Here is a 20,628-nt window from a genome sequence, read left to right on the forward strand (position 1 = left end):
ATATGACCCAGCAATCCCACTCCTGGGCGTATGCCTGGAGAAAACCTTAATTCAAAAAGATACATTCACTCCAATGTTCACTGCAGCACTATTTGCAATAGCCAAGACATGGAAGCAACCTAAATGTCCATCAACAGAGGAATGGATAAAGAAGATGTGGTACATATATACAGTGGAATACTACTCAGCCATAAAAAAGAACGAAATATTGCCATTTGCATCAACATGGATGGACTTAGAGACTGTCAAACTGAGTGAAGTAGGCCAGACACGGAAAGACAAGTATCATATCACATGTGAAATCTAAAAAAAAAGGGTACGAATGAACTTATTTACAAAAGAGAAGTAGAGTCACAGATATAGAAAACAAACTTATGGTTTCCAGGGGATAAGCGGGGAGGGATAAACTGGGAGATTGGGATTGACATATACACGCTACAATATATAAAATAGATAACTAATAAGAACCTGCTGTATAGCACAGGGAACTCTGCTCAATACTCTGTAATGGCCTATATGGGAAAATAACCTAAAAAAAAAGTGGATATATGTATAACTGATTCACTTTGCTGTACACGTGAAACTAACACAACATTGTAAATCAACTATACTCCAATAATTTTTTTTTTTAAAAAGCACATTTATTGTTGTTTGTGTGGTATCCAGCCTCTCTTCTCTCTGACTGCCTCCCAATTACCCTCCTCTCCCCTCCCAGCCATTGGGTACAGACTTGGGACCCTAGCAGCTTCGGTACTAGTGAACCTGCTTCCCACCCTATGACATGACCACAGCTGACTGTGGAGTGGGAAGTGGAGTTCCTATCTTTCGAATTTGGTATTAGGACTAGGAGTCCAATCTCATCCTGGGTTGATATCTGAACGAAGAGGTATAAGGCAGCCATTTTCCACAAAGTGAACTATGTAGAAGAGGAAGAGTGAAGAGTGAAGAGATGTCTCAGAGACGAAGAAGCAATACTCCCAGGCTCCTGATGCCTTTCCCTTGCCTTGTGCAAGTCCCTTGTGAAGTCCAACTGCATTCTTGCCATGGTCCTGTGTGAAATACCCCTTAATCTGTCTCTTTTGCTTAAACTACCTAAAGTTTCTGTTGCTTTGAATACTTTTTTTTTTTTTTTTTTTGTGGTACGCGGGCCTCTCACTGTTGTGGCCTCTCCCGTTGCAGAGCACAGGCTCCGGACGCGCAGGCTCAGCGGCCATGGCTCACGGGCCCAGCCGCTCCGCGGCATGTGGGATCCTCCCGGACCGGGGCACGAACCTGCGTCCCCCGCATCGGCAGGCGGACTCTCAACCACTGCGCCACCAGGGAAGCGCTGAATACTTTTTTTAATGTTTCCTATTCCTAATTTTAGGACCAAATGCGTTTAAAATTTTGTTTTTTACACACACACACACACACACACACACACACACACACACAAAATCGCTTTTTTCTCATGGTTGGTTCTTAATGATATTTACCTATTATAATGAGAAATGTACTGAATGCTTACTATGTTCCTGGCGCTGTTCTAAAGCAGCTCAATGTGCCTTTCATTTCAACCTCACCATATCCTATAAACGATTTAGCACTCCCCCCGCCACTTCCCTTTTACAGAGAAGAGAACTGAGGCACACAGAAATCAAACGTCTTCTCCAAAGTTACGCAGCTATTAAGTGGTAGAACTGGGGTTGAATTCAGGCAGTCTTGACTCCAGAATCTATGCCCTTAACCACTACACTACGTATTGTACTTTACAAACTCTGGGTTACCAATGCAACCTGACAAGAGACCTTCCAACAAATCTGTAACACCCTTGAAAATAGTTCCTGGCCTTACTCTTGATTCAGTGAACAACACAATACAGCATCGAAGTTGTCCCCAGAGAGAAATAGGAAAATTGGTAGAGTGAAAACTTACCAGGTATATTGGTTTCCTAGGTCTGCCATAGCAAAATACCACACACCGGGTGACTTAAAAACAGAAATTTATCTTCTCACTGTTCTGGAGGCCGGAAGTCCAAGATCAAAGTGTGGGCAGAACTGGTTCCTTCTAAGAGCTGTGAGGAAGGAATCTGTTCCATGCCTCCTCTGTCCTAGCATCTGGTAGTTTAGCTGGCAATCTTTGATATTCCGTGGCTTCTGCTGAATCGCCCAATCTTTGCCTTTATCTTCACGTGGTATTCTCCCTCTGCGCATGTCTGGGTCCAAATATACCCTTTTTATAAGGACACCAATCACACTGGATTAGAAGCCCACCCGATTCCAGTATGATCTTAACTAATTACACCTGCAACAACCCTAGTTCCAAATAAGGTCACATTATGAGGCACCTGGGACTCTGACATATGAATTTGGGGGTGGGGCTGGGACACAACTCAACCCATAACACCAGCTTTTACCATTTCTCTCCTGCAGCAATTTTCAATGATTATATCTCCCTTTTCTTCGAAGAGGTCAAAAGTTTGATTCTATCATGTGACAAACCACAGGTGCAGCTTCTCAGCTTTGGTTTAACACTCAAATTTCATAACCACCCTGATTCAGGAAGGATACTAAATCCATTGTCCCTGAAAGAATCTTAATAAGGACACTGACCTCTTTTATTTTTTTATTTTTTTAACATCTTTATTGGAGTATAATTGCTTTACAATGGTGTGTTAGTTTCTGCTTTATAACAAAGTGAATCAGCTATACCTATACATATATCCCCATATCCCCTCCCTCTTGCGTCTCCCTCCCACCCTCCCTATCCCACCCCTCTAGGTGGCCACAAAGCACCGAGCTGATCTCCCTGTGTCTCCCTGTGCCATGCGGCTGCTTCCCACTAGCTATCTATTTTACATTTGGTAGTGTATATATGTCCATGCCACTCTCTTACTTCGTCCCAGCTTACCCTTCCCCCTCCCCGTGTCCTCAAGTCCATTCTCTTTTAAATGACTGCATATATTTAGCTCACTAAGGATGACAGAAGGACAAACAGAAGAGGTGGGTATTAGATGCCTTAGCTACTAGCTCTGGTTCTGCCATTGACTTGTTCTCAGTAAAGGGCTAGAGTTTTATACAGGAATATATATATAACAAATTATATAAACATAAAATTATATATTATTTATATATTTTTTTAATTTTTTTTTTTCCCTGGTCATAAAAGAGGTTTTGCCTCCTCTCTTGTCTCTTCAAAAGTCAGTCCTGGGCTTCCCTCGTGGCGCAGTGGTTGAGAGTCTGCCTGCCGATGCAGGGGACGCGGGTTCGTGCCCCACCCAGTCCGGGAAGATCCCACATGCCGCGGAGTGGCTGGGCCCGTGAGCCATGGCTGCTGAGCCTGCGCTCCACAACAGGAGAGGCCACAACAGTGAAAGGCCCGCGTACCGCAAAAAAAAAAAAAAAAAGTCAGTCCTGAGTGGGGTGATTTCTAGTCAGCGGAAAATTACCTGGGAACTTTAAAAAAAACTAGTGTTACTGATGCCTGAGTGCATCCCCCCTACCCCATCTAATTTAATTTGCCTGGAAATCTTATCTTTTAAAAGCTTCCCAGGTATATATTATCTTGATTGTGATGGGTGTATACCTATGTCAAAACTTACCAAAGTGCACACTTGAAATAAGTGTAGCTTACTATATGTTGATTATATCTCAATAAAGCTGTTTAAAAAATTAAAAGCTTCCCAGGTGATTCTAATGAGCAGCCCAAAATGAGAACCACTAAGCTGGGTCAATCTCCTCATTTAAGCACATAAAGAAACAGCCCTAAAAGGGAAGAAATCTGCTCAGGAATCATGTCATGGCTACCAGGACTGCCAGGCCTTAGAGCTTGTGACTCCTGAACTATTATTACTCCAGTGTTCTTACCTTAAAACCAAAATGCTATAACATTACTGAGCTCCTCAAAACATTTTAAAAGAGGCATCTGAAAAAATCTGAAGTGCAGGGATTGTTACACAGATGTAAGCCATGAGAGTTAAAACCAAAAAACCCCACCAGCCTTTACCTGGTAGAGACACTACTTAAAAGAGCAGTTGGTTGTCCTTTCAATGCACTCCAGGCATACCCTCCCCTCACTCTGCCCCCTGCGTTGTGGAGTCTAGTGAAGCTGGTAGAGCTCTGGGCAATTTAGTTGTGAACTATATATATTATCACTCTCTGGACTGTTGAAGGAGGGAGAGAAGTCATTGACCTCTCCCATTTCAACCTTAAGTATCCTTTCTTTCAAAAGTAAAGGTAATCAACAAAGGGCAGAGCTGAATAAAAAACCTTTTAAACACTGGCTGGAAAACATGAATACATTAGCTACATCAGAATAAAGATATCTGGCCTACTCCCATTACAATATGCCTCTAATTAATCTAAATGGATATTAGCATTTTAATAAATCATTTCAGGAGCCTTCTCAAAGGACATAGGACCTCAAAATCATTCCCATTACTCAATTTCATCCTCTATTTCGTTTATAGAGAAAAGGAGGGAGAAGAAAGACAATACAACTTACTAAGTATCTACCGCAGAATAGACAGAACTTGACTTTCCTAATCTTTCTCTTATATGTTTCCCCCCCCTCAGAAAAGAAACAGAAATTAAGGACTGTCAACAGTGACCTAAGGAAAACTCTCTAAATGATTCTTACTTCTTGAGTCACTCATGCATCATGAAATCCTATACACAGAAGAAGAACAATGACAATGTTAAATCTTGAGGGGCTACTTCTTTCAACAAACTATATTCTGAAAAGTAGAGAACATGTTGCTCTCAAAAATATTTTAATGAATACATTAAATAAAAAGCAAATGGCTTGGGGGAGGATTCAAAAAAGAAATTAGGACAACAGACTGGTAAAGCTGTCCCTGGTATCTCTTCCCACTAAACAAAAAGATACAGAAATTTTACACCTACTTAATTTTCCTTTAGAAAATTAAAACTCTTTGTATAAATTTTAACATATTAATACATCAAGCAACTTTCAGGAACATGATCAACTGATTCTTTTAAGCTTTTGGATCACAGGAGCCATTTGTTCAGCCATACCTGCTTCTTATAACTCTTGGCAAACAACTGCATTATCAAACAACTATTAGCTGGGGGTGGAGGCGATAGCGAAACAGGATTCTAGTGAATTACTATTCCCTGGCCATGGTCCATTCTAAACATGGGAAATGTGGATTCCATTATTAAAAGGCATGGAATTTATAGGTAAATTCCATCAACACATTTGGCTACTAAGGTATTACCATTTTTCTTTCTGACCAACATATAAAAAAATTCCTTGTTTTAAATGTAAGCAATCACAGGTGATTAATGTTTGTTTTAACTTTTTATTAAGAAACTAAAGCAAAAAAGAATTTCAAAAAATTAATATACAGAATTCTAATTTTAATTCTAAACAAATAAGAAATCTATATCAAGAACTAAGTATCAGAGTTTACCAATATTTAAGAATAAAGGGGAATGGCTAAAATGCATTCAGTCACTATTTCTTCCTTACAAGCCTCAGATTAGCTTCACTCGGATAGGACACAAAAAATTTTTCTCATCTATCTTTTGTTACTATCGTCTGTAAATTCAGCACTTTTTTTCTTCCTATATTGGGTTTGATAATATGAGCATAAATATGAGTCCATCAGAGATTCTTTCTTAAGATGTTTAGGGGAGCTAAGACATAAACATAATAAATATAAATAAATTTATATAAGGTATAAAGTAATACAGCATGAGCTAAGTATAGATAAATATAAAGACAAGGAAATTTCAAGGAAGGAGAGATTACATTCAGCTAGAGAAACTGAGGAATGTTTTATTAGAATAGCATTTGGGTTAGGTATGAACTGTTCCTTTCAGGAAGGCTTTAAAGTGGTGGTCTTGATTTCTAGAATGTAATCTCAATACTCATCTTTAAAATTCAAGTTTCTATCTTATCAAACTGTTCACTTTTTTAGATGATCAAAAATATAAATATTATAGTCTATATAAACAGCAGTTTGGAGATATAAATGAAAAGTTAATTGTAATACCTACTATGTGGGTTAGGGCTCTGTTCTTTTCAAAACTCTCTCTCCCAGGTCAAATCATATCTAAAAGACAGAAAATGCCTAATCACGGAACCATGACTTTAAGTATTCAACTGAGCAACACCTACTTGCTTTAGGTGCCTTATCAAATCTATATCCAAACTTACAGGAATAAGAATGAAGGAGGTGAAATAAATGGTTCAATATTCAAAAGTCAGATAATGAAAAAATAACAGCAACTAAGAAATGACATATATTAACCACAGAATTCTTTGTATGAAAAGTTTTAATGAATTGTGAGCCACTGACCATTACAGACTTTAAACCTTAATATTTCTTCTTTCCTGTGTAAAACCAGATAATTAAACCAGCCTATCTCAAGTATGACAGAAGACCATAGAATGAATAAGAGTAATAGTAATGTTTTCTTACCCATCTGCATGCTTTGCTAAATTTAAGAACCAAAGAGAGTGCTCCTGGTTTCCAAAGTCAACAGAGCAAATTCAATTACACATTTCTTCCTGATCATAGTTTCAGATGAAATACAACAAATATAACTTTGCCTTTCAATAGCACTTCTTATCTATAGCACAAGCACTTTCCCATTATTTTCTTCTTTACCCCCAATATCCTTATGAGGTAGTGAAGGGAGGGAGCAAGGATTTTTTTTTTTTTTTTTTTTTTTTTTGCAGATGAGAAAACTTAAGGTGAATTTAGATCAGTGGTTCTCAACCTTGGCAACATATTGAAATCATCTAAGAAGTTTTTAAAAATCCTTATGGTCATGTCATAGCCCAGACCAACATCAGAATCTTAGGGTATGGGACCCAAGCATCAATATTTTTCAAAATGCCTGTGACTCCAAACTATAGCCAAGGTTGAGAACCACTGGTTTAGATGATTTATATTCAATATTCAGAGGCAACTGGCTTCTACCTAAGTGCTCACTCAGCACCAATGAAAAAGAGATTCCATTTCCTCAAACATTGTAACAGTTTGTCTTAGTATTCTGTACAACTACTATTGGTCTCCAGTAACAAATTAATTTACCAGGTTATAAATGAAGGCTCTTCATTCTCCTGATGCTCATGCTAAATATGAACCTCCATTTTATAAAATTTGCAAATTGGATATTAAAGAATTTAAGTCTTTGAGACAAGAATGGCTTGTTATTAAATATTTAGGCAATTATTTGTTTGATTCTAGGTTCAATATGCAATAACCATGCGTTTCTGTTTCCCATTCAGCACCTTCAAAACTTTGTTACAAATGAATGTTTACTAATAAGACAAAACAGAAGATATAAACAAAACTCTGAGCAAAAGCTCTTGGAATTGACCATATCACAATCTGAAAAAGAAACAAGTGCTTAAAAGACCTTATAGCTTTCTAACTAGTTCAATCTTTATCCTGAACCAGATCTCTTCTTTAATTAAATTTTAAACTTTGCCAAACTGAGTTGTTCTACATCAAGAAAAATCAATTTCTGTAGCAGCTATGTTCTCTAATACATTTAACATATAATTTCACTCTGTAGTATTAAATATGGTTTCTAGGAGGTTTCTTCCTTGATGTGGATATCAAAAAGGATCTTTAACAGATTACACCTTTAAGCAACACACCAAATATACAACAAATACTTATAAACCTTTCAGGTGGCAAAAATGAAATCTTTGTTCATGACTGAAATCCCTTGTTTCACAGGAGTACTGATAATACAAACTCGCAAGGAGCAACCCAAGAACCCCAGCCAGATGCTTGCTGTCCCTAATTTTATTAGATTCAAAACAAAATATGCATACGGCAAAACCTAAAAAATACAAAGATTCCACTTGCCTTAGTCAATTCTTATCACAAAGATGTATCTGAAACCATACAATTTATACTTTCATACAGAAAGATGTTTGTTTCCTTTCTAACAAAAGAAAATCTCAGCTCATGTACACTTAATTAATTTGAAAGAGTATTAGTGAAATCAGATTTCTTAGTCAAAAATTCTGAATAGGAATTAACGTTAAACTCTTCTACAATAAAACCTTCAAAATATCACCAACCTGAAGTTTCCAGCATAAGGTGTTTTATTTCAAGTCCCATGGGGGCAATTATTTATAATGAGATAAAGAACATTCTTAAGCTGGGTTCAGGTTGGCACTGTTTCAGATGGATGAGTAAACATTTTCTTGACAACCCCAATGAAGAGTTTGAGGCTTAGATTGTTGCATGATGTAAACAATATGAAATTTAAAAATTATAATATCTACAGCATTATAAAGTTACAAAATAAAAGGACCATTGATTAATTATTTTCTTAAGGTCTGTGACTAACAGCTTTCATATTTGAGGCCTATAAGAACAAATGGCAATGTTCTCTGTTCTTATGAGACACTTTCTTGGAAGGTCAAAAAATAAAACCAGATTCTATAAGATGCACATTATTATTATTATTGATATATGAATGATTAGAAATAGATTTGCCTTCCCTCAATCTTAGCCTGGAGATTTGAGGGATCTGTATAATAATTTTGATGGTTAAAAAAATAAATCAGACTGTAACAGGCATGGAAACTGTAAGCCAAATATAATACAAAATGAGCCAATACAACACATCTCCTCTTAAAATTTTCTTCTTTGTCCCTAAATGTTATTCTAATTTTGTACCATGTAGTGGTTTTTAAGAAATTGAACTAGAACAAAGCAACTCCTTTGTCCTGTTTTTTTTTTTACAGTTTTTTTTTTTTACACACATATTGTATATACAACTTTTAAAATAGCTGCACAATTTTATATCTCACCATAAGAGAAGTGCAGTCCAGGCAGACCATGCTTCTCAATATATTAAAAATATTAAATAAAACCCAACCAGTTTCATACTTTTCTAATAGTCAAGCTGGCTGGAAAAAAGGGTCTGGAGAAAAAACAGGCAGTTGTAAAACAGGATCAGTCTTTCTTCGCAAACACACTACTTAAAACTCTTGCTAGTTCCTTATCTTATCCCTTTTACACCATCTCTAAGATCTCACCTTAAAAGTTGGAAATATCACATCGCTAACTTAGAGACAAAATCTGTTGAAACATGCATATGTCAACTGCCCACTCAACCAACTGCAACCCTGAGGATTTTTCTGGCCCAGTAGAAAAGAGGAAACACTAAGATAATCTCTGCTGTAGAGTTGCTTCTCCAGTTAACAATATCATGTGTTTTTTCAGGATGTTTCTTGGGCATGCATGTATGACACTGTCACTTCATGATTCTACTTTCCACAAGCAGGTATCTCCTCCACTCTGTCTTTCATCCCAAGAAAGCCACTGTCATCCATCCAAAGGTTTTCCAAGGTAAACCAAAGTCACTTCTGTGTTACCATATACAGCAGAAACTGCTGGATATAAGCAGACCTTTGGAAGTCCTCTAAAGGCAACCCCCAGGAATTCATATCCACGTTCAAAAGCTAAAGTCTTATCTTCCATGTCCAAGATGACTCGAATTCTTTCTCCTATCTGCAAACAGACATCAAAAGAAGGTAAGAAGAAAACCCATCAAAGGCACAGCTAGCTGTAATCAAGTTGAAAATATTATTAAGAATATGTATATCTCAAAAGTTATCTAGAAAAACCAAAAAAGTTATTTGGTCAGGGAGAAACATCTAGAAAAAGAACATACATCAATTTCATCACAAATGTTTGTTTTGATAGTTTTTTTAAAAAAAACCTTAAGACTTGTGTGGGATTTATATTTAATACTGAAAATTTAAATATTCTTCCTGAACAGTCCCCAGATTTTATTTATTCTTTTTAAAGACTTTTCTTAAGGTTACCACTAAAATCTATAACTTGGCATATTTTATCAAAAAAGGCTACCTAAATTTTCTCAAATTACTATAGTACATACATACAATGGAATGTTATTCAACCTTAAAAAGATATGAAATTTTAATACGTGCTACAACATGAATGGACCTTGAAAACATTATGCTAAGAGAAATAAGCCAGACACAAAAATACAAATATTATATGATTCCACTTGTATCAAGCACCTGGAATATTCAAATTCATAGACAGAAAACTGAATAGAGGTTACCAGAGGCTTGGGGGAGGAAGAAATGTGGAGTTATTGTTCAGTGGGCACAGAGTTTATGCTGGAGATGATGAAAAAGTTTTGGGTATATATAGTGATGACGGTTACACAACAGTGTGAATGTATTTAATGCCGCTGAATTATACACTTACAAATAGTTAAAAGAATAAAAATTGTTGTGTATATTTTACCACAATAAAAAAAAATTACTATAATAAAACACTTCCACAACCTTTAAAATTTACAAAGCAGTTCTACATACAATGTGGAACTTACATAATCATGAATAGCCAAATCTTACTATAGGTTCTAAAGATGCAGAATAGGCTTATTAAACAATCACTTTGTGGTCCACTACTCTGAAACACCCGTTTGTTATAAAAATAGCAGTACTGGGCTTCCCTGGTGGCGCAGTGGTTGAGAGTCTGCCTGCCGATGCAGGGGACATGGGTTCGTGCCCCGGTCCGGGAAGATCCCACATGCCGCGGAGCGGCTGGGCCCGTGAGCCATGGCCACTGAGCCTGCGCGTCCGGAGCCTGTGCTCCGCAACAAGAGAGGCCACAACAGTGAGAGGCCCTCGTACCGCAAAAAAAAAAAAAAAAAAAAAATAGCAGTACTGATTGTAAAACTAAACTGCAAGCACAGTTACCCATTTCTTTTCCCATTTGGAAAAGTAAACAAAGAAAGAGCATGTTTATCCTTATAATTTGCATGTATTAAAGGCTGTTGCATCTATATACTTGGAGGCAGAAAGTCCTAACATTTGTAATCAAAAATCATAATTTAATACTTCCCAATTATGATACCCCCTGCTGCTATCATTACTTTCCTTCATTGTATTTTCTATCACAAATAACTACCAACATCTACTTTTTCTCTCCCTCTTCCCAACTCACAGATTAACCCCATTTTATGTACCTAAGAACCTCCAAATCACCATCATCACTACTGTTACGAACAAAACACGAACAACAGCAAAAATCAGAAATAAAAGCTAATATTTTGATGAGTATTGTTGAGTGATTTTATATTATCTCATTTAATTCTCATTTCAATCCTAGGAGTTATCCTTATTTTACAGAAGATGAAAATAAGAAAATAGAACCACTCCAAGTGAAATTTGCAAGTTTGCTTTAACTTTGACTGAGCATCAGCATACATACACATAGCACAGAGAGCAGAAAGACAAAGTCTGACAGTTTTAGGTGTCAGAGGACAAAATTTGGAGACAGCAGAGCAACTGGAAACTTAGAGGAACTCTGCAAGCAAAAAACCACAAAGAGGATGAGCCTCAAAATCTGAAAATAAACTCCACCCAAATCCTCGTGTGATGACTGTATTACACAAACACAGAGGAAACCCCCAGGGAACCAGGCAGAAAAAGTAGCAGCTAGAGGCCAAAAAAACTGAACAAAGACATAAGCTGCTGTATAGTTTCAGTGCAGGCAAGTTAACTGCCTACTAGAACAAGAAAACCTACAGTTTTCAGAAGAACAAAGCAGCTTCTAAAGAAACAAAACATTCCAGAGTTACTACTATATATTATCTACCATGTCCAGTTTTCAATTAAAAAATGAATGGATTCAAAAAGAAACAGGAAAGTGTAACTCATACTCATGGAGAAAAAAGCAGTCAGTAGAAACAGACTCCAAGTGGGCCTTAGATGCTGGATTTGGCAAAGACTTAAAGTAGTTATTATAAAATATACCCAAAGAATTAAAGAAAAATATAGTATTAATAAATGAACAAATAGAGATCTCAGTAAAGAAATGGAAACTATAAAAATGAAAATTTTAGAACGGAGGGGCACAATAACCAAAATTCACTAGCCTGGCTCAATAGCAGAGTTCAAATGACAAGAAGAAAAATATCTATGAACTTGAAGATAGAACAACAGAAAGTAACGAATCCAAAACACAGAGAGAAAAAAGAACACAGCTTCAGAGGCACAGAGACAAGGATGGTATCAAGCAGTCCAACAATTACATTAAATATAAATGGACTAACTACTCAAATCAAGAGACTGGGTTAGATAAAAAGCAAGATCCAATTACATGCTGTCTGGGGGACCCACTTTAAATACAAAGACAGACTAAAAGTAAAAGGATGAGGGAAAAGAGGTACTTTGCAATAGTAAGCATAAGAAAGTTGGATTGGCTTTATTGATATCAGACAAAATAGACGTAAAGACAAGGAATATTACTAGAGTCAAAGAGGGTAATTTCATGATAAAAGAGTTAACCAGGTAGGTAGATATAACAATTTTAAATGTATATGCACCTAATAACAGTTCCAAAACACATGAAGCAAAAACTGACAAAACTGGAAAAAGAGATAGATAAATCAGCAACTACAGATGGAGATTTTAATACTCCTTAGTAAATGAAAGAACAGGTAGAAAGAAAATACAGAAAGCAGATAGAAGACTTAAACACTACCAACCAATTTGACCTAGCTGTCCTTAATAGATTATTCCATCCAACAGAATATATATTCAAGCATACATAGACATTTATCAAGGTAAACCATATGCTGTGAATAAAACATGCTGCAATAAATTTAAAGGGACTGAAATCATGCAGAGTATGTTCTCTGAAAAACAAAGAATAAAGGACTTTCACAAGGCTAGGGCTAGGGCTAGGGCTAGGGCTTCTCTGGTGGCACAGTGGTTAAGAATACACCTGCCAATGCAGAGAACACAGGTTCGAGCCCTGGTCTGGGAAGATCCCACATGCCACGGAGCAGCCAAGCCTGTGCACTACAACTACTGAGCCTGTGCTCTAGAGCCTGTGAGCCACAACTACTGAGCCTGTGTGCCACAACTACTGAAGCCCACACACCTAGAGCCTGTGCTCCACAACAAGAGAAGCCACTGTAATGAGAAGCCTGCGCACCGCAACGAAGAGTATCCCCTGCTCGCCACAACTAGAGAAAGCTCATGGCAGCAACGAAGACCCAATGCAGCCTAAAATAAATAAATAAATTTATTATTTTTTTTAATCACAAGGCTAGTCATAGGTCTTTATCTTCAATGATTATTAAGTCCGTTCTCCTTAGGGCATTTGCAGAGCCTGAAAGGACAGTAAGAAAAGGATTCTATGAAAGAAAATCCTTCCAGGCTTTTATATGTCAGGAAATGGGATATATTTTAGTTCTTCTACTTTATTATGCCTGACTTGAGGTCATTACTGAGGCTAGAGCTTTCAAACCACATGTTCCTCTGAAATGTGCAATCAATAATTCCTTAAAATTTCCAATTTCTTATCAGATTATTATTTTTTACACTCTGCTGAGTCTCTGGTAATCATATAGCTTTTACAAATAGGAACTATAATTATGACCCTAGAATCAAGTGAGTATGACTTAAGGCTAAGAATTTTTAGGGACTTCGCTGGTGGTCCAGTGGTTAAGAATCTGCCTTCCAATGCTGGGGACCCAGGTTCGATCCCTGGTCAGGGAACTAAGATCTCACATATGCGGTGGGACCACGAAGCCCGCACACCACAATGAAAATCCCGCATGCCGCAACTAAGAGCCAACGCAGCCAAATAAATAAATAAATATTTTTTAAAAAAGGAATTTTAAAATGTAGTAGTTTGGGACTTCCCTGGCACTCCAGTGGTACAACTCCGTGCTTCCACTGCAGGGGGCAGAGGTTTAATCCCTGCTCAGAGACCTAAGATCCCGCATGCCGCGCGGGGCGGCCAAATAAATAAATATGCAGTAGTTTGCTTGAACTCACCTATGTTTATGGAAATTGCTGACACCTCCAGACGCTTTAAAACAATCCAGATTAATAAGTAGCAGAGGGTAAGTATGTATGCACATGCACACAGGTGCATTTGTGGGGGTGAGGTATCCAGAAAAAGTAAATTTGGATGTGCATGATATAAGAAAGATTACAATCCAAAGCACAAGTTGGCAAACCTTGGCCCCTGGGCCAAATCTGGCTTGCAGTCTATAAATAAGGTTTTACTGGAATACAGCTATGCTCATTCATTTACATAATCCATAGCTGCTTTCGTGCTATAACAACATAGTTGAACGGTTGTGAGAGACAGTATGGACAACAAAGCCTAAAATATTTACTATCTGGCCCTGTATAGAAAAAGTTTGCCAACCTGATTTAAAGACAGATTGCTCAGATTGAATATGTATTAGGAAACAAATATTGAGACACTAAAGTTTATTGTCAGAGTAGCCAAAAAAGGCCAGTTACATTATTTATTTAAAAGTTACCAAAAACACAAATGCTGCTGCTATATAAAATTTTGTAAATTTAAAACAAATTAAGCCATGACTTAACAAAGGCTCAGAAAATACTCAGTTCCTCACCTGATATTTTGGTGCATTGTTGCATTGTGGAAAACTGCCATTGACTTCTCCATTATGTAGTAGATTATTGTCCACTAGATTCCAGCCCCAGCTCTGGTCATCACTGCCCAGCAATGCCACATAACCTTGGCACTGCATGGGGGCCCGTTTTGTGGCAATTCCAATCACTGCCACAGTGCCCAGAGGGCCCTCCCACCACACTTCCCATGCATGGCGGCCCTCACTGAAACCAATCTTGGTCCTTGCACCATCAGTGCTCTGAGCGATGGGGTTTCGATGTAAAGTAAAGCCATTCTTCTTAATGTAGACATTCCTGGAGCAGTCATTAGTGCTGAAAGCATGTTGGAAAGCACGTATCTGAAAAGATGAAAAGCAGACAAAAGAAACAGAAATTTGATTTTTCTTAAACATTAAAAAGTACCCAAACTTTAGGCTACATGTTTTCAAATAATAAAGTTATATATTTTAAGTAATACAACAAGTATTTCTCAAAAATAGCTCACGTATGGGATCCTAACATAATAAATTATGCAACATTAAAAATAAAACTGCCAGCTGTTTCATTATTGACTAAAATTCTAAACCACAGTATAATTTCTCCAAATAGACTTCTTAACACATCAAAAGATATACACAAGAATGCTTATACTTCAGAGATAGTACTGAAATGTTTATGGGTGACATATCTGGGAATTGCTCTGAAATATCCAGGAATGGAATGGGAGAGAGGGCAAGGTAGACATGAAACTAGACTGCCCATGAATTAATCATTGGTAAAGCTTGGTGATGGGTATAGGGAGGTTATTTTCTATACTCTTGTTTATATTCGATATTTTTGCATTAAAAAGTTAAGATATGCACAGTTTTCATGTTGGCAATGCTGCCACCAAAAACAACTGTATTTTAAGCAAAATAGAGAACTTAGTCATATCAGCTCTAGAGTTTATGAAAAATTTTAATAATCACAAATTATCTTAGATCCTCAGCCTCCTTGCTAGGTATTACTCATACACTGAGACATCACCACTCTCATTTTATCAAATCAAATAATCCCCTAGATAGTATAAATTCAATCACTAAAATTTATAAAGAGATAGTCATTAACAGCAGCTACCACTGACAGGACAGGATAGTTGACCCTCAGTAATCACCAGTTTTTTAAGCTTCCAAAATAAAGACAATATGAAAATTGCTACTCTGTACAAATAATAACATTCTCTCATGTTTTAATAATTTATAGGTTTTGGTTTGCACGTTTTTTTAGAAAATCCCTTCTTTATTCAAACTACCCAAAAGCAGCTGAAGGCTGGGTCCTATTGCTTTAGTTAACCTGAGAAATCAACTCCAGAATCACAGAATTTCAGCATTAGGAAAGATGTTACAGTTCACCTACTTCAACTCAGGGATGGGGACACAGGTGTAAAGTCAACAGGTAGTTAGCAAAAGAGCCCCAAAGAGAAGTCAAGCATCCAGTCCCCTCATCCAGTTCTCATTTACCATTAGCAAGTACTTCACTGTTTAATTTTGTACTCCAGAGGACAGATTAAAACAAAAACAAAAAAACCCTCCTTGATTCAGGTATCCCATATTTTCATAAACGGGATGTAAACCTGAAGTATACCTACAGTTTTTCCGATCTGTTCTTATTATAGCACACTTTTTAGCACCTAAAAGTGCTGTACACACCTCAACCATTTGACTCTAGTAAAACACATCTTGAAAAAAATCTAATCTAACCTAAATTGATCAAACTTCTATAGGAAATACACAGGACAGAAAACATATTAAGCAACACCATGGGAATGAAATCAGCAAAATCCAGATTGAGGGAACCTCTCTACAGGGTAAACAACCTGGTTTCTTCAACAAATAAACTGCAGGGGTAAGAGGTGAGAGAGATGGAGGGTGTATCTGTAGACTAAAATAGCCTTAAGAGACATATCAACTGTTTGTCATGGGAACTTTATATAGATCTTGCTTAAATAAACTGAAAATTAAAGATATAACATTTGACATTTATGAGACAATTGGAAATTTGAACACCAAACTTTTTATATTAAGGAATTATCATTAATTTCTTTATACTTTAGATGTAATAATGGTATTGTGATTAAGTGTCCTTATCTTTTAGAGATAGATAATGTGAAAAATCAGATAAAATGGAAAAATAAATACACAAATAAATAAAAACAATCTATAGTTCTTGCTACACAGTCTCATGCATAACCTGGATTTTGCATTATGGCAAACAGCTTTAAGACCTAGTTTAGGATGTAAGTCTGAAATTCAGACAATTATAGCTAGATGCCAAGTATGACTGGAGTAACTGATGTTACTTGGTAATATGTAAAACATGAACTTTTAAAAAGAAGACAAATCCTAATTAGATTGACAACTCCAAATACTTTCCAGTTTCATGCTATCCCAAGCCTGTTCTCAACATTTTCTCAGTTACCCAGGCTCCCTGGAAATCCTATTTGACCCTTCCTTCTTCCTCATCCCACCTCACCCAGTCAGCTGTCCACCTATGTGGACTTGTTTTCTTGCAATTCCTCTCCCAGCCACCCCCTTCTCTGCTCTATACACTTGTTCTGGTCTTAAGTACCTCTGGTATAGGCACCAACCCCTGCCTTCCTGAATTCACCTTATGGACTGGTTTTTCTAAAGCAAAGCTCTTTCTTCGTCCCTCCTTTGTTCAAATGTCTGTGTCTTCCAGCTGTAAGACAAAGCCCAAACTACAGAATGAAGGGTGTATGTCAAGGACCTCCATGATATATCTAGTTTCAGCTTACCTTTACAATCATATTTCCTATCACAATTCAATCTAACTATTTTATATCTTTAGCCTTTCCTCCAAGCTACAAATTGTAACAGATGCCTATCTGAAAACTCTTGGATGTCTGAAAAACACTGTAAACTCTGTGCTACCAAAACTGAACTCATTGTTATTCCTCCAAAATCCAGCCCAGGTAATCCCTATATCATGTAAGCCAGATACCTAGGAGTCATCCTGAGCACCTCCCTCTTCCTCACCCCTATTTCAAATCTATTGCCAAGTCCTGTAGATTTTATTTCCTAAATTTATTCTAAATTTCTCCCCATCTCTTTTACTACATACTTCCTAATACTCATATTTCTAAGGTCCCCCTCCAACCTGTTCTCCATTCTTAAGTTTGAATAACCTCTAAAAAATGGAAAAACATCACATCACCAATCCCCACACTCCTAACCCCCTTTTGCTTACAATTTAAAATGGCTTCCTTTTGTTTGGCCACAGTCCACCTCTTCCATCTTTCTCAAACCTGCCTCATTTTTGCTCTCTATGCTCCAGCCACATTGATTATTTTCTGTCCCTCATACTCATCAGGTTCCCTCCTGGAAGGCTCTTCTCTCTCTCTGGCCTATTTATCCTTATCATTCAGGTCTCAGTTCATGCATTATTTCCTCAGAGAAAGCCTTCCCTGACCTCCCTACTTAGTTCAAATTCTCCATTACTGACATTCAGAGCATCATGTATCCAACCTTCATAGGACTTAACCACAAATGCAATTTTACAACTGTGTGACTATCTGATTAATACCCACTTCCTCCCACTAGGCTGTAAGTGCCATATGGCAAGGCATCCATAAGAGTCTGTATCTGTTTTTATTCACCATTGCATCTGCAAAACTGAGCATAGTGCCCAGCATTCATATTTTTTAAAATAAAAATATATGCTGTATAAACCCTCTGCTTTCCATTGCCTTGCTTTTGTTCAGGGTAATTCCTCTTAGTAAAATGTTCACATTCTCCCCATCTTTAAAATTCAGCTCAAATACAATCTCAACCTCAAACCTTCTACAATCATCCACTCAACTCGCAAATCTCTTCAGTAAACTTCTAGGATATATATATTTTTATATCTCTAACAGTTAGCAACAATTTCTACCATTTCTAACTAATAACCACTAGTTATTTCTATACATTTTTTTCTCCTCTACTAGACTGAGGACGACTTCCCTACTAGGCTATATGACTCCTTCTGAATTAATCTTTTATCTTCAAGATATTCAAGAAAAGTCCTGCAACATCTGAATGTACATGTGATTAGTACAGGTCTATAATGCCTACAGTGCAAGTAGTACAAACGCATACAAAGTATTAAAAACTTATGAAACCTAAAATATCTCTGGAAGGATACAGAAGAAATAGGTAACATAGGTTGCCTCCAACCTGGATGGTGGTGGATAAGGACAAAAGGAAGACATTTTGCTTTACATCACTTTGCCTCTTTTGAATCATGTATTCTTCACATGAATACATTATCTATTACATATTATTATATGAATCTTGAATCATGTGAACATGACTATTACAGACCAATTACAAAAATGTCTTAATTTAAAATAAGTAAAAACAATAAACTTTATGGAAAAGTAAAAACTAAATAAGACTCATGAAATCTACACGTTTATCAGGCACAGTAAGACAAAACTGCAATCTTCTGCACTCTACTATATGAATTACAACTAGTATCCATTGAGAATCTACCATGTACAAATACTGTCCTCGCAAATTAACGTTATTTCATTTAATAGAAAAACAACTTGACAGTTGACATATTAAAAAGCGATATTCCTTATCTTATTAAACTAAAACCTGTTTATTACAAAAGAATACATTTTACATCTATTTCACATGGAAAAAAATTTACTCCTTATCCTGGCCCCACTGGCAGTCTAGCATTAAAAAGGTATGTTTTCCCTTTTTAGTTGTTAATGTATTTTTATGTTTACCATATTCTAAGTCAGACTTTATCCTGTCTCATATATGCTCTTGGTGACTGCTATTCTGAATAGCTGTTTCCATCCAAACTGAACCCAAGTTTAAGGCCTTTTATTTATATTGCTTGAAGAATCCTCTCAGTCCTACCATTATCTGCTACTTGACATTTTTACTTGCATATGAAGGCAAGACTGATCACAAGAATCTGGCAGGGGATAAAAGGCAGCAAAAATGGAATCAGCATGTTAGATGACAAATAGAACATAAGAGACACAACATCAAGGTGAAACTACGAAAAAGTTGGCAAGGAAGTAGCTCACAGTAGTGGGACATGGCAGTATCATGACTGTTAAGTGGTGCCGATGGGAGGATGTTCTATTAAAGCCTCTATGTTGAAAGTCAGCAGGATGCCTTGGACCACACTCATTTATAAGCCTGTAACATAGTGGATGGAATTAAAGAATGCTTGGGCAAAAATAAAGAAAAGATGGTTATAAATCAGAGCTTGGAAAAGGTGCGGTGAAAGCAAAGATCTGAGAAACTAAGCCGAAGTTAAGGCAGCCGAGGTTATTTAATAAAGGGCAGGGAGAAAAATAGGAAGAGAGTATTGAAACCTACAACAATGAGGTGGTCTGTTTTTAAGGGTAAAGACTGTGGAAAGTAGAATGAGTGACGGAAACCAGGGATGGGAAACCACCTGGCCCTTCAAAAAGTGTATCGCGGAAGTGGGGTGGGTTAAGGAGCAGAACTTCAACCCAAAGAGAAGAGGATCTTCATGGAGCGGGGAGGTAAGGTAAGGTATTGACCGGAGCGGTGGAAAGGCGGGATGGTGAGGCGAGGCTTCCGACTCAAAAGCTTAGCTGAGAAGCACTGAGAGCGGCCCGGACAAGCGGGACCGAGGGCAGCGGCGTGGCGCGGGGCTCCCTCACCTTGGCCTTGTAGCTGGGCAGGTTGCAGAGGATGTCCGTGCGCAAAGCCTCCTCTGCCAAGCTGCGGGCGCACAGGCTCCGCCACACCTCGCTGTTCTCATCACCGTGCAGGCAGCGGTACCAGTGCTTGCACACCAGGGCGCAGCTCCGCAGCTCGGACAGCTCCAGGTAGGAGAACACCAACTCCAGCACCCGGCTGGGCAGCCGGCCCCCGGCCCCCGCGGCCCCGGAGCCGGCGCCCGCGCCGCCGCCACCGCTACAGCCAGCGCCTCCCGAGGCTGCCCCAGCCCCGGGGGCCGGCGCCGCCATCGCCTCACCAGCCGGCCCGAGGGCCGCCGCCGCCGCCGCTTGCCCCCGTCTCTGCTCCGGAGGCCAAGCCTCGCCTTGAGACCTGAGCAGTTCGCTCACCGCCCCTTTCACAGACTACCGTCCGGCCCCTCCACCACTCCCGCCCCTGCCCGGGGCGTCCGCCACGCGCCCCGCCTCACTGAGGGCAGACGCACCGGCCGCACGGGCGTCCCCCGCCCCTCCCC

General features: G+C 38.2%; 1 protein-coding gene across 1 annotated transcript; it reads right to left on the reverse strand.

Moving 5' to 3' along the window:
* Window positions 1–6,652: 6,652 nt before the first annotated feature.
* On the reverse strand, window positions 6,653–20,564 carry FBXO45 (F-box protein 45). The gene is made up of 3 exons (XM_059065245.2): window positions 20,096–20,564; window positions 14,403–14,759; window positions 6,653–9,490 (listed from the first exon to the last, which is right to left on the reverse strand). The coding sequence occupies exons 1-3, from the start codon at window positions 20,402–20,404 to the stop codon at window positions 9,305–9,307; spliced, it is 852 nt and encodes a 283-aa protein (XP_058921228.1). The 5' UTR covers window positions 20,405–20,564; the 3' UTR covers window positions 6,653–9,304.
* Between the last annotated feature and the right edge of the window lie 64 nt (window positions 20,565–20,628).

Source organism: Kogia breviceps, chromosome 5, assembly GCF_026419965.1.
Source record: "Kogia breviceps isolate mKogBre1 chromosome 5, mKogBre1 haplotype 1, whole genome shotgun sequence".
Taxonomy (NCBI): Eukaryota; Metazoa; Chordata; class Mammalia; order Artiodactyla; family Physeteridae; genus Kogia; species Kogia breviceps.